Source organism: Phycodurus eques, chromosome 12 (genome assembly GCF_024500275.1).
Source record: "Phycodurus eques isolate BA_2022a chromosome 12, UOR_Pequ_1.1, whole genome shotgun sequence".
NCBI classification, from domain to species: domain Eukaryota; kingdom Metazoa; phylum Chordata; class Actinopteri; order Syngnathiformes; family Syngnathidae; genus Phycodurus; species Phycodurus eques.
In genome coordinates, this window is record NC_084536.1 from 3,037,310 (window position 1) to 3,050,116 (window position 12,807).

General features: G+C 44.2%; 1 protein-coding gene across 1 annotated transcript in view; it reads left to right on the plus strand.

Annotated features, from left to right (window-relative positions):
* il1rapl1a (interleukin 1 receptor accessory protein-like 1a) overlaps positions 1 to 12,807 on the plus strand; it is a 188,068-nt gene that overhangs the window by 159,341 nt on the left and 15,920 nt on the right. Inside the window, exon 7 of the mRNA XM_061692438.1 lies at positions 12,031 to 12,163. Coding sequence (XP_061548422.1) covers positions 12,031 to 12,163 — 133 coding nt within the window. The remainder of the gene's footprint in view (positions 1 to 12,030; positions 12,164 to 12,807) is intronic.

The window sequence follows — 12,807 nt, forward strand, 5'->3', positions numbered from 1 at the left end:
GCACCGTTCCCTCAGGTGTTTCGCCAGAGTGAAATGATCTCATCGCGTTTCGAGGACCGCGGGACATCGTCAGCCCGTGTTTGTGCGTAAACACTTCGGGGGCTCTCCTCATACCACTGTCATTTGTCAGCAACCTTCCTTGAAATGTAGAAGCATGCTCAAATATTCAGGATGGCTTGGGAAAGAGGATTGTTGTCTATAGCCCCTTTTGCGCAGATTTTCGACCAAATTGCTAGATCACAGCAGTGATTCAGGCCCAGACATTGTTCCATCTCTGGTACCAGCTCCCAAGCAAGTAAATTTGCGGGTCGACTGAGACCCCCACCCCCCGCATGCCTCACCATTCGGCACGTTTCACAAAACAGCAGAAACGTCGAAGATCAGAGGAAGAAAAGTAAGGTATATTAGAGGTCATAAAATGCTTTTAAACCTAACAAGGTCCGTGTCGTTCTGTGTCAGCGCTGCAATTGACTGGAGGTCTGTCCAGAATGTTGCCCGCCTTTAACACTTTGTCAGCGGGGATGGGATCAAACAAGCGTGTGCAGAATAATCGTGCTGGATGGAAGGTTCAGTGGGGTTTGCTGGATGGGATAAATGGACGATGAATGGGTGTTTGGTTTTGGTTTTTGTCTTGTTTTTTTTGGAGGGGGGGGTGTCGTGTGATTCGGTAAATGGATGGCTTGGTGGTTTTGGATTGGACGCATGAGGGGTTTTGCAGTGGATAGAATAGAATTGTATGGCAGATTGGTTGAATGGATTGATAGTTTTAAGGGTGGATGGTTGGTTGAATCTTCCTTCAAGGAAAAAGCAAACGTTTTTGGAACTCAAAAAGATCAAAGCAGACTGCAAGGCGGCAAAAATGTTGCTTTAAGCTTTTAAGTAGATGATCATGGTGTCAGGTTCCATAAGTAGAAGTTTCGAGTGGGTTGGCTGCGGTGAGCATTACATAAAGACACAAAGTTGTATTTGTATACGCGCATGTACTTTGAGAAGACCTACAAAATGGTGAATAAGGGACGTGGTGAGATTTTCTTAAGATAAGCCAAACGACTACACCGTTCCCACAAAAGATGACACGGGAAAAGAGTTGGCCACAAAACAGAGTGATGTTGTGCGTAGAAAAACAAGATGAAAGCGAAATAGCAAATGAATTCCTTTAGATGTGCTATTCTCAAGACGAGGATACGTGCATTAGGCCAGCAGTCTGCGCAAAGCCCAAGAGAGTGTGTTTTAAAAGATGTAACACAACTAGAAGGGCACCCTGTAGAACGCGTACCTCCACCAAGCACAGCGTTGCTTAGATCGCCCCCCAAAATGGATCTGGCTCTTCCTCGATCCAGGCAACATTGCTCCACAGTGTTTAATAAGGAACTGGCGAGGCAAATTACATTTTGGGTAACGGCCACTCGGGGAGAATATACCTCGGTCTGCCCCAGCCTACAGTATTTGCTAGGAAAAGTTAATTCTAAAAATGGTCGGGATCGTATTTGACCTCGACCTTGGTCGTTCCAATACCGGACTGCGGCGTTCGTTTCGATTCGGACATACGGTGCGCTGAGGGACTGGAGGGCCTCTGTGTTGACAAGTGTGTCAATGGAGAAGTTGATGTGACCTGCTCTCGGTTTGTTAGTCATCAGGTCCCACTTGGCATTCTGGTCAGTGGGTCAGTGCCTGCAGCCACCCCCCTCTCGGGTCATTCGTTAAAGTGATTTCTCCTTGTCGAGTGTTAAATTCCCACCATTTAATTGGCCTGCGGCAGCCCTGGAAAGTAGCCAGTTGCTACTCCTTCGCTCGCTCTGCATGTCTGCGCTCTGTTATTAGCTGCAGGATTCCTCTTCACTCTTCCTTGGAGATTGATTTGAGAGGTTATGGGTCCATTTGTCTATTTGAAGGGTTATACTAATACTCCCAGGATGATTTTAAAGAAATCGGGTCAAAGTACGGATGATGTAGCAACATGCTTAAATCCATCCATCCATTTTCTATACTGCTTGTTCTTGGGTTGCGTGCAGTTGGGCTGATGCTTATCCCAGCTGACTTTGGGCGGGAGGCGGGACACACACTGGACTGCTCACCAGCCAATCGCAGAGCACATACAGAAAAAAATTAAATAAATTCCCTCACATCTATGGCCAATTTAGAGTCTTCAGTTCAGGGAGCAACCCTAACCCTGACCCAAAATCTTTGACTGTGAGGCAGATATGCTAACCACAACCACAAACAACCACATGACCTAAAATCAGAACTTGAAATCCCGCTTCTTTACAACTCAACTGCACTTTTGTAAGAGTTTCAATTTGGGCTCAATATTTAACACATTGTTTCATCATGACTCCAAGGAGTAAAGATCTGTGAGACCAGACTCAAAGTTAATTTCAGTGAGCTCCTTTGAGAAGAGGCTTACAGACCTTTTGGGTCATGATATGTACATTTTTATGAAAAGGTCATGTCAAAGTTGTTTAAGGTAAGGTAAGGACATAAATGTTTTCAGCAGGTTAAGATAGCTCCCATATTGCATATGCTGCGATGGAAAAAGTGGTGTCAAGTCATGAAGCGTTTGTATGACAGAAGAAGTGGAGGAAAACTGCATATAGCAAGAAACACTTAGTTCAAGTGCAATGAAGCGGCTGAGTTGCGCTGATGCGTGCTGAGGAATTTGGTGCGCAGTCATGGGGGAAGCGGACAAAGTTTAAATTTGAGCTTGAGGAAGCTGGGACTGTTTATCCCTCACTCGGTAATAAACTGCGTAAAAGATAAAAGAGCATTATTCATATCGTCATCACATAATCCCCGGCGGTGCCTCTCATGGTATAATGGGCCCTCTTCGGTCTTCTGCCGCCTCGGACGCAGCACCTATTATGTCATCACAAAGTGACAATTAGCAGACAAAAGAGGGGGTGAAAGTGAGGGCGCCGACTACCTGTTCGCAAAGCCCGAAATTTCCCACCAGCAATTAAAGGCTTACATCTCCCCTGATGTACCATCAGACACCACGGACCAAACGTGGGGGAGGAGCAACAAGAGGGGAAAAGAAGGGATTTGACAAAAAAACTAAGAAGAACAAGCAGCCCTCGGGCTTCTAGCGGTGATTGAGGGCTCGTCGATGGAGATAAGAAAAGACAAGACGCTGAGGTGTTTTTGGAGTTCTAGTACCAATGAATCTTTTCATCGACCACCCGAATATCTTTGAGACCGCCTGAAGACGACCGCCACCTTTTACTCACCTGCTACGACTTATAATACAAAGCCAGTGAGGGCAACGCTGGCAATAAGACACTCTCATGGAAATAGCATCTTCTAACAATCGTTTTGCGAAATCAACAGAAATTCACTGGATCAACACGTGACGTATTCCAGCGATAAGTGGACTTACTGAAGACGTACATACCTTTAACATCGTCGCGATTTGGTTTGATCTGTCTTGTTTTTGTTGTTATAACCACCCACCCAAAATGGCACACGTCTGGCCGAGCGAGCTGCGCGACCCCATCCATTTTTTTACACCACTTTGGGTCACGGGTGAGCTGCAACGTAACCCAGCTGACTTTAGACGGGAGACGAGGTAAACCCTGGGCTGGCCTTGATTGGGTCTTGACGCAATTGACTCAGAATGGAGTGCAGAATAGAGTGCACTACGTGTCTACGTGTCCACCTGACCTCAGCTATGGGAAGAGATGGATTTTTATTATTTTTTTCCTCCCCAAACTAGCTCAAAGACATTTTGGTCCACCATTAGCAAGCAGCGTTACACAAAACCCACTTAACCGGTTTTAACGCAACCCTGAGGAGGGTTCGGGGAAGGGGCCAATGAAGAATTCATTAGGTTTTGGTGCTTTGGAGAGGAACGGTAAAAAAAAAAAAATAGAAAAACAATTCACTTGTGTTAACTTTGTGGTGAAGGGCGTTTTTGACATTTTTCTCAGACAACAACACATGAATCTCAATGGCAAAATTCGGGCAAATGGAGGATATCGCTGAAGGTTTTGGTGCTGCTCCAAATTGGGATTTTTCAGCCTTGGTGTTGATTTACAACTGCATTGTTATTGGGGCCATTTCATGGTTTTAGAACTGCACGGCAGGCTGGATAATATGCTCTCGGTTCCCCGCCCCGGTCTACACTCTAGTGCCTGCCTTTGGAGTTGAAATATGGTCCAATTTAGAATAAGGTCAACCGTCCTCTTATAGTTGCTTTCCATGTTAACATTGCCGTGGTTTTGCTTCCTCTAAAATCCCATCGAGCACAAGGCAAGGGGCTGATTTGCAGCATGTGTTAGAAAATGTGCTAAAAGCTGCATTGACACCCCCCACCCCCCCCACGCACACACGCAAACACACACACACACACACACACTCCCGTTTCCCTCGTGTTGGCAAACCTCCAAATTAGAGCTGCCTTGAATCCTGCTGCCCGCCGCTGGCACACGCAGTACCTGTTGTCAGCGTGTGCCCTAGCGGGGGCCCGTCCAAACCATCCCAGTGCATGTTGTCATGGTAACTTGCGGGCAAGCTAAATAAAAGACATTTTGACTGGCAGATTCAAAGGCTTTCTCCCGAGACACCGCCAGGAAAAACATCTGGCCAGTCGTGCTTCTCTCCTGAGGTCGCTCGCTACTGGAAATGAGCTTTGGCAAAGTGAATTTGAAGAAATCTGGATTACATTTGGGGATAGTTTCGAGCTATTGCGAAGATTTTTCAAACCACTTATGTGTTTTATTTTTAATTATTCCACGTTATCGCCATCACACTTTTAATCTCTATTGATACCGCTCGCGGAATCCCTCCCCTAACTCATTGGGGGCCACACAGCCCACAAGAGTATTTGATACGGTCTGTAAAAATAAAATTAATAAATACATTTTAAAAAAGGGGAAACTGAAACATTGAACCTGCAAATTCTCATAATACAAAATTCCCCAAAACATTTGTTCTGAGGCCGTCTGTCGAGAAAATGTATGGATTATCATATGCAACACGCACCAGAGACTTTGTAGATGTTTGAACAGCGATCCATCAATTTTTAATTACACAGATGGATGTATCTCCCTTTACTGAACACGCGCGCAAGACAGCCTTTAGATACTGCAGGCGTATAACACCACAACGCAGCGTTGTATCTGGAGGCAGCTTGAAAACGTGAGGTGGTGCTCTCGTTCAGGAGGTCGCACCAATGGAATGAACTCAAGGGAAAATAGGCCTTAAATATTAACCGTCCAAGTAATTTTCTCCGGTGTGAGTGTTTCAGTGTCATGATGGTTGGATATGATGGCCAGCAAATGCAGCAAATGTACTCACTCTCTGTACTTGGGTAGAAGTACAAATTAAAAATAATAATAATAAAATACACTGGTAAAAATAGAAGTACAGATTCAACTCCTGCACTTCATTGAAAGTTGTTGTTGTTTTTCTTTACGTGCAGACTCTGAAATATAGACCTACTTTAGTGAAAAAGTAAAAGGTAATTATATACAATACACATTTTGAAATAGACAAAAAAGGGAAATAGTTTCCATCTTCATACCGATAAGAAGAAAAACAAATCACTTTACATGTCACGTGTTGTTGAGAGCTAGCTAGCGCTGGCTCGACGTTCACGCCCATCAAAACACCGTGCTCCCGTAGCCTTGCTAATGTTGTGAACTGAGTAACAAAAAATACTAAATTGCCTAATGATAACAACTGAAAAATACACTTTATTTGTACGTTTCTTCTAATATGACAGAGAATTTTTTGTTTTAACGTCAGATGCTAGTGGCGACAAGCCCAATTCACCACATATCATTCGTGTAACCCGAAACATCAAACAATTCTCTTATTTATTGTAAGAATTATCTTGCGTCTCAGAATCTGTTGCCGTCATCGTTAATGCTCCCTGGTTCAACTTCCTCCATTTCGCTGCTGTCCCTGTTTTTGACCCCATCCTCTCTCCGTTTGTCTTATTTTGTTTGTATGTTTTACATTGTATCGTCATCCACAGAGACTGATAAAAAAAAAAAAAAAAAAGAAACGAGCCTATTTACACAGACGAATGAGTTGACCGCAGAGATAGCTATCGTGATTAAAAGTAAAAAAAAAAAAAGAAAAACAATAATCTATTTCATGACCGAAGCAAAATCCCGCCACTGATGGCCAGTTGTCATGTTTCTGGTTTTATTGACCTTGTCATGTTTGACATAAAGAAGCACTGAGTGAAGCTGTAGACTGCTACGTTCGCTTTTAACACGAGCCGCTAGCCGGCCGACAACTGGCGGTTTGGACTCTGGAACAAGTTTCTGGTTGAGCGGCATCACGGATCACGGACTGTATTCCACTTTGGAGGTTCCAATGTCGTACTGGGTTGCGCGGTGGGAGTGTGGCGAAAAGTCTGGACTTCCGAGTAAGATAGAGGACCACGTCTTTTGGTGCCAGTGTTTGACTTGAGATGAAAGACTTTGTTAAATGTCAAAAATATTTATTTTGTAAAGCGCCACATGCAGCTCGCGTAGATGTGCATTGATGGCCAAAAAGCACAATACCGCATCTTCTCGTGCCAGGCATCACCCTTCTTGAAGCAGAGCCGTGTTATGTTGCGAAGTAAGATGTGACTTGTGTTGTTGTTGGTTGTTTTTTTATTCCGAGAATGTGCCGGCGGGTGTCACGCAAGCAAAAGTCAACTCCAAACAGCAGCATGAGAGAGTGGATTCTAAAGGAAGGCGATCAGACAAGAAATGACACACCATTCGTTGTCCGTCCTGCGCTTTCCTCCTGTGAAAGAAAATTCAACTTGAAAAAAAAGATCCTCTTCTTACAAGAACTTTAAGCTTTTGAGCAAATTAATAAATATTATGATTAGGAGATGGTTGGGGTTTTTTTCTTGAGGAAAACATAATTTTCTTCTAAATTCACATACTCCCATGTTGTTCACACGCAAACTAATATAATACGTGGGTCGGCTGGTAGCTATGTTAGTATATTTGTTCATTAGTTAGTGACTAATGAACAATGAACATGTTGTACAGGTATGCGCCAGTTATTGATTGCACTTAGTTTGACACTTGTTCATCGTTCCCTTGTTAGTTAGTTAGTGTGTTTGATTGCTTGTTACATTCATTTTTTTAGTGAATTTGTTCAATCGGTCGGTGTCCAGGTCGCAAAGAGGCGCACGTGTCCGTACGCAGACCGTTGAGAGAAAGCCTCCGAGGATATCACGTAGGAAGCTGCGCCGCAACTCGACTCGTCACGCGATTTGCTCCTCAACCATCTGTCGCTTGTGTGACAGAGCTGAAGAGTCATCAAGTCAAGGTGGACGACAGATACAGGATATCATTTAATGAGATATAAGACCGAGAGATCTGAGGCAGAAACAGGAGATAACTTAGCTGCTATCTCCAACAGGTGTCGTGATCACAGCTCGCAGTCACGGGGAGGATGTCAATCACCCACGTTACATGGATCTGTTGCACACACACACACCCATGCAGAACACACACACACACACACACACACACACACACACACAAGTCAGCAGGGGATGTTTTGTCACACACATTCCTGCCCAAATCGCTCATGGCGCATTTATATATGGACACTGTAGCCAACTTTTTATTTGTCAATACCGCTCTTATCTAAAAAGCATCCATGTTTGAGCATTCTTTATTATGTGGAAAATGATTGTATGGTCTTTATCATTTCAAGGATAACTTCCCAGTCAGAACATTAGGTGCATCTGTGTCCATCCATTTACTCTAGCGCTTGTCCACATTAAGCTCACATGGGAGCTGGAGCCTATCTCAGCTGACTTTGTCCAAAAGGCAGGGTACCCCCAATCGCAGATGAGATAAACCTGCACAATCCATTCTAAATAAATCCAATATAATTGTATGTTTTTATTTAAAAAAAAAAAAAAACACTAAAGGAAAATGCGTAACCTCAATCTCAGGTCAACTCTTAGCACTCGTCGTCCTTTAAATGTGAAGCTTGACTGCTTTAAATAGCTCACTCTTAACACAAGCCGCTGGTTTTAACAGTAATCATATAACAATGGCACTGCCACAGCAGAAAAGAGGGATTTAAAAGGCTCCGCCTCCTCCAACCCAGTAACTGGATAGCGTGCAATTTATTCACCTCATTGTTCCAGTTTCACCATCTGCTCGCTTTAAACCGCCGGTGCATCACAGAGCTTCAGGCCCGGAGGCTAATGACCGAGTCATGTGAGCCATATGTAAAGCGGCCTTCAAATCTACGCCCGGCTAATATTTGTACATTCTTCTCCAAAGCCTCGCAAGCGCAGCCGCTTTTCAGCCCCGCCAATTTGAACCGCAGCTGTAGTTAGACAATGTTTATGTAAGGCGGGCAGAAAGAAGTGGCACTTTAAATAACTTGGCTGTTATTGCGCTGACGGGATTCGTCTGAAAATAGTGGATAGGCGTTGGTGGGAGTTGGGTGTATATTTAATGTAGGCAGAGGGCATGATGTAATAATACTGCTGTGTGTCTTTCTTGTCCTTTTCGTGGCTGCTGTGTTGGATCACATCCGCTGGGTGATTGCACGTTTGTATACTTAAAAAGAAATGACTGCTGGACTCTTAGAATTAATGTTTGATTTGCTTGAATTGGATTCTTGGTCAAATCACGTTTGCAGACACTCGTCGTTAGATAGGGTCGGAAACTTGGCAATGGACAGCGGCAGCCGGCAGGAGCGCAGTCAGTCGGACAAAGTCGGACAAAGTCGGACATGCACTTGGAAAATGAGTCCAAACACTGCACCATATGATTCGGAACTAGTCACAATCATCAGTTGGTAAAATGGTGGATGGATTGGGTAGTTAGTTAGTTAGTTAGTTAGTTAGTGATTGGGTTGTTTGGTTGATTGATTGATTGATTGATTACTTTGTCTTTGGTTGGTTGTTTGGGCGATTGGTTAGTCTAAGGGTGGGTCGGTCGGTCGGTCGGTCGGTCGGTCGGTTAATCAGCTGATGGGTCTGCGAGTGGGTTGTTCGACTGTTAACTTGGTTAATTGGCGGCTGGGTCGATTGGTCAGTCGGTAAGTTGGTGGGTGAGTCGGACTGTGGGTTGGTTGTTTATATTTTCTGGGTCGTTCAGACAGTTAGTCCCTTATAAAATACGCAAGCAAAAACGTGTCTGTGTTGAGTGTCTGAGGTCAAAGAGGATGCGTTAGACTCAAACAAAGAGAAGTGGAAGATGCACATACTGCATATCAATAATGTAGTGATGTGTAGCTGAGTGTTGCCAGTTGCTCCCCGAAGCAGAATATGGCACAACGATAAAAAAATAAATGGAATTCCCAATTTGCCGCTGCAATAAAAGACACATCTGTAAAACTGCTTATAAATCAAACGTTTATCAGGTGAACGGGCACCGCCGGGGAACGGGTGCACTCAGTTGTGTAATAGCCGAAAAACCTTTTTTGGGGGGACCATCTACTGAATGCCGTGTACTCATCATCTTCTGTCTTATCCATGGAGTCGATGCTGTGGCTGCCACAAAAGAGAGCATTAAGGCTCGTACGTGGATGCAACCAGGAGCAGCGTGAGGCCCTCAACCATTTCCTGACATTCCCGGGGCGCTCGGTGGAGACTTCCTCGGCGGGTCGCGGCTGCCAGCAGCACGACACGTCTAATTTGCAACTGATGTGTGAGATTAACGAACAGCTGATAAACAGAGAAAGGAAATGCTGCAGCTGTGACACACGCAGCTGCACGGTGAGGCGCTTATTTGCACGTGAGTGTTTGCGGAGAGCGGAGATGTGCCCGCTCGAAGCATATATGTTTGTGTTGTGTAAGTACACGCTGTCGCTGCTTGGAGAGTCCAACTGTGCGCAAACAGCAAGCTGCGAGAGGTTGTTGAACTTTGGAAATGTCAACCAGGGCTCCTCGCAGACATTATCCACTCAGCACCCTCCTTGCGTACAGGTGCTAGACCATTCCTCAAGTCAGGGTGACCAGGTGCCTAGTTTTCCTGAAACATTCCAACTTCTGGGGACCGGCAAAGAGCATCTGGATAGGATTTCGAAACCATCTAGGTAGAGTTTTTCATTAAGTCTGCTATTTTAAAATGTGGTAATTTGTTGCAGTATCAATAAACAATGTTTAACAGTGTCTAACTAATTACATGTAACAACAAATGTAATTGTAATCCAATTACATACATTGGAGAAAATTTGTCATTAAATTACAGTTGCTTTGGGAAATTTCCATGATTACAATTTTAGTTATATTTGCAAAATAGCCATAAAAGCTCGGAAAATCAAATCACCTCCTTCTACTAGAGCTGACGCTTTTGATTGGCTCGCTCTGGTCACGTGCCATCGTGCTGTAGTCTCAAACATGACGTGCTTTTCCAAATTTGCCCTCCAAGTGCCACCTTGTGGCGCAATCTATTAGTTTGTCTGAGATTTTGAAAAAGTTCGACTCATCAGTTACACTTTTGAACACATTGAAGAACATCCCAAAACACTGTTAAATTCTTTACATTCGTCTTATTATGATGTTATTACTGTATGTTGTCTAAAGTACAACACCGTAGATTTTTTTATTTATTTCAAAACATCTTTCAATCTTTAAATCACAGCCTGTCGACTTTAAATGTCATGACGACTTTAAATCACGTCTCGGCTTTTTTTTTCCCCCCCCCCCCCCCCTCTCCCTCACACGGTGACCCTAATACGCCGTTATAAAAAATAAATATTCACCTGTTCTGGCATTATTGTCTTAGAGTTTAATGTCATATGTGAAGCCCATTCGCACCCCTATGTAAAGTTTCTTGAAAATACATTTTTCTGTAGTCCTGACAAATAAATGATAATGAAACCATAACCTTGCTGGCAGAGGTAATGAATACCTCTTTGTGAGTGTCAATCAAATCTGAGCGTTATTATCTTTGTGGAGGCAGAATCTGTGATTGGATCTCCTGGGATTGTGCGAGTGGGTACGGGGAAACAGCGCCTCCTAGCTCCCGCTTTGCCTCCTTCTTCATCTCGGATCACATCCCTGCGAGCCAGCCACTGCGATGTCTCTCCTCCTCCTCCTCCTCCTCCTCCTCCTCGTCATCGTCTTCCCCAGCCTATCAAGGCCTACGAGGCCGCCTCATCCGTGTCTTGTTTACATGTGTGCTCCCTACTTGCTATGCATCCCGTGAGAAGGAGAAAAAGAAAACAGTGACGCGCATCTCGACGCGACAGTTATCGTTTGCCGAAAAACATCATTATCTTAATGTAACGGAATCGGTTTTTAATGCCGCCTCAATCCCGTTCCCCCCCCCCCCCCCCCCCCCCTGTATTAAGCTCGTCTGTGTAACCAAACAGACAACCGATCAACTCCGCACACTGTACACGCTGACTGCAGACGTGGACTTCTGAGCGTCCCTCGTAAGCGGCGGCAGCGGCAGCAGCTCTAAATCAAATAAGTCATCGTCAGCCTCCCCTCACATCCGATTGCCTCGTGGCCTCCCTCTCTTCCGACAGGAGATGCGTGGTCTCCAAGGGCGGCTTGAGGAAGCTGTTGAATGCCATCATGTGTTCGTTACAGTTTCGCATGCCATCATTTAAGCGTGCTTCTGTTCTCACTGAGCAATCTCTCACTCGAGCCTTGCCCTCGATGGTGTCACACCGCTAATGTCATGCAGACAGATTTTTGTCTATTCAAGTGAGGCTGTTGTACACACTAAATGGGCAAAAAGGAACGGGACATCACCCAATATACTGTACGTGGGGCGGGGGGCAACGCAGTTATTACAGGCCTTTATAAATACTTTTTTAATGCTTTTGGTCAATTAAGTCAAACTGTGGGATCAGGATCCTTCCAGTTGTATGTGAAAGAAGGAATTAATTAAATGTTCAAACAGTTTGCTTTTGTAATCCAGTACAATACATTTTCAAAATACAGTTCAGTTGTATTTCACTTTTAAGTACAATATCATTTCTTGTTTTCAAGCATCTATGTGGCCTTTTCAGTTGCGGTTGTACTTAAAGTGCTTCATAAATATATATTTGTTGAAAACATGCCTAAATGTTGTTGTGTCTGTCTGTTCTTGGCAGGAGGCTCTCTGAACCTGACGTGCCGGGCGTTTTTCGGCTACAGCGGCGACGTCGTCCCACTCATCTACTGGATGAAGGGAGATAAGTTCATTGAGGACCTGGACGAGGAGCGAGTGCAGGAGACCGAAATCAAGTATGGGAAAACAACTGGACAATTAACACGACCTCTCAAATTCAAATTGGACTAAATTCAACGTTAATGAAATTAGCATAGCCTTGCGTAGTTAGCAAACTAATGTGCCCATTTATTCGACAATTAAGTGCGAGCCGGAACGTTACCTGACATTAAGTTAAATTAGCAAGCACGCGCATCTATTTACTCGACAATTAAGTCAGCGAAGTGGCATTAAGCAACATGGAGTTAAATTAGGAAACTAACGTCCATTTTCGCATCAAATACAAGACGTAACATTAACTAACATTAAGTCAAGCGAAGTAGGTGATTGTAAAAAGTTCAGTTAACTTTCAGCGTTAATGATATTGTCGCAAAGTTACGCAATTAGCAGTTAGGATTTACCCCGACAATACATTTGGGGAAGTAACAAGAAGTAAAATCAACCAGTATTGAGTTAAATTATCTTAGAATATATTATATATATCGTCATCGTCATCACAAATGCAGACAGGCTTAGCTGATAAAAGAAAACAATAACTGCTGTCAGCCGCAAGTGAAATCCACACACCTTCCCGAGGACCCCTGAGCTGCCCAACAAGGCGCCTGACATAAAATAAACGAACTTCATACCGTCCGAGCGTTGCGTGCACAAAACGCGGCAA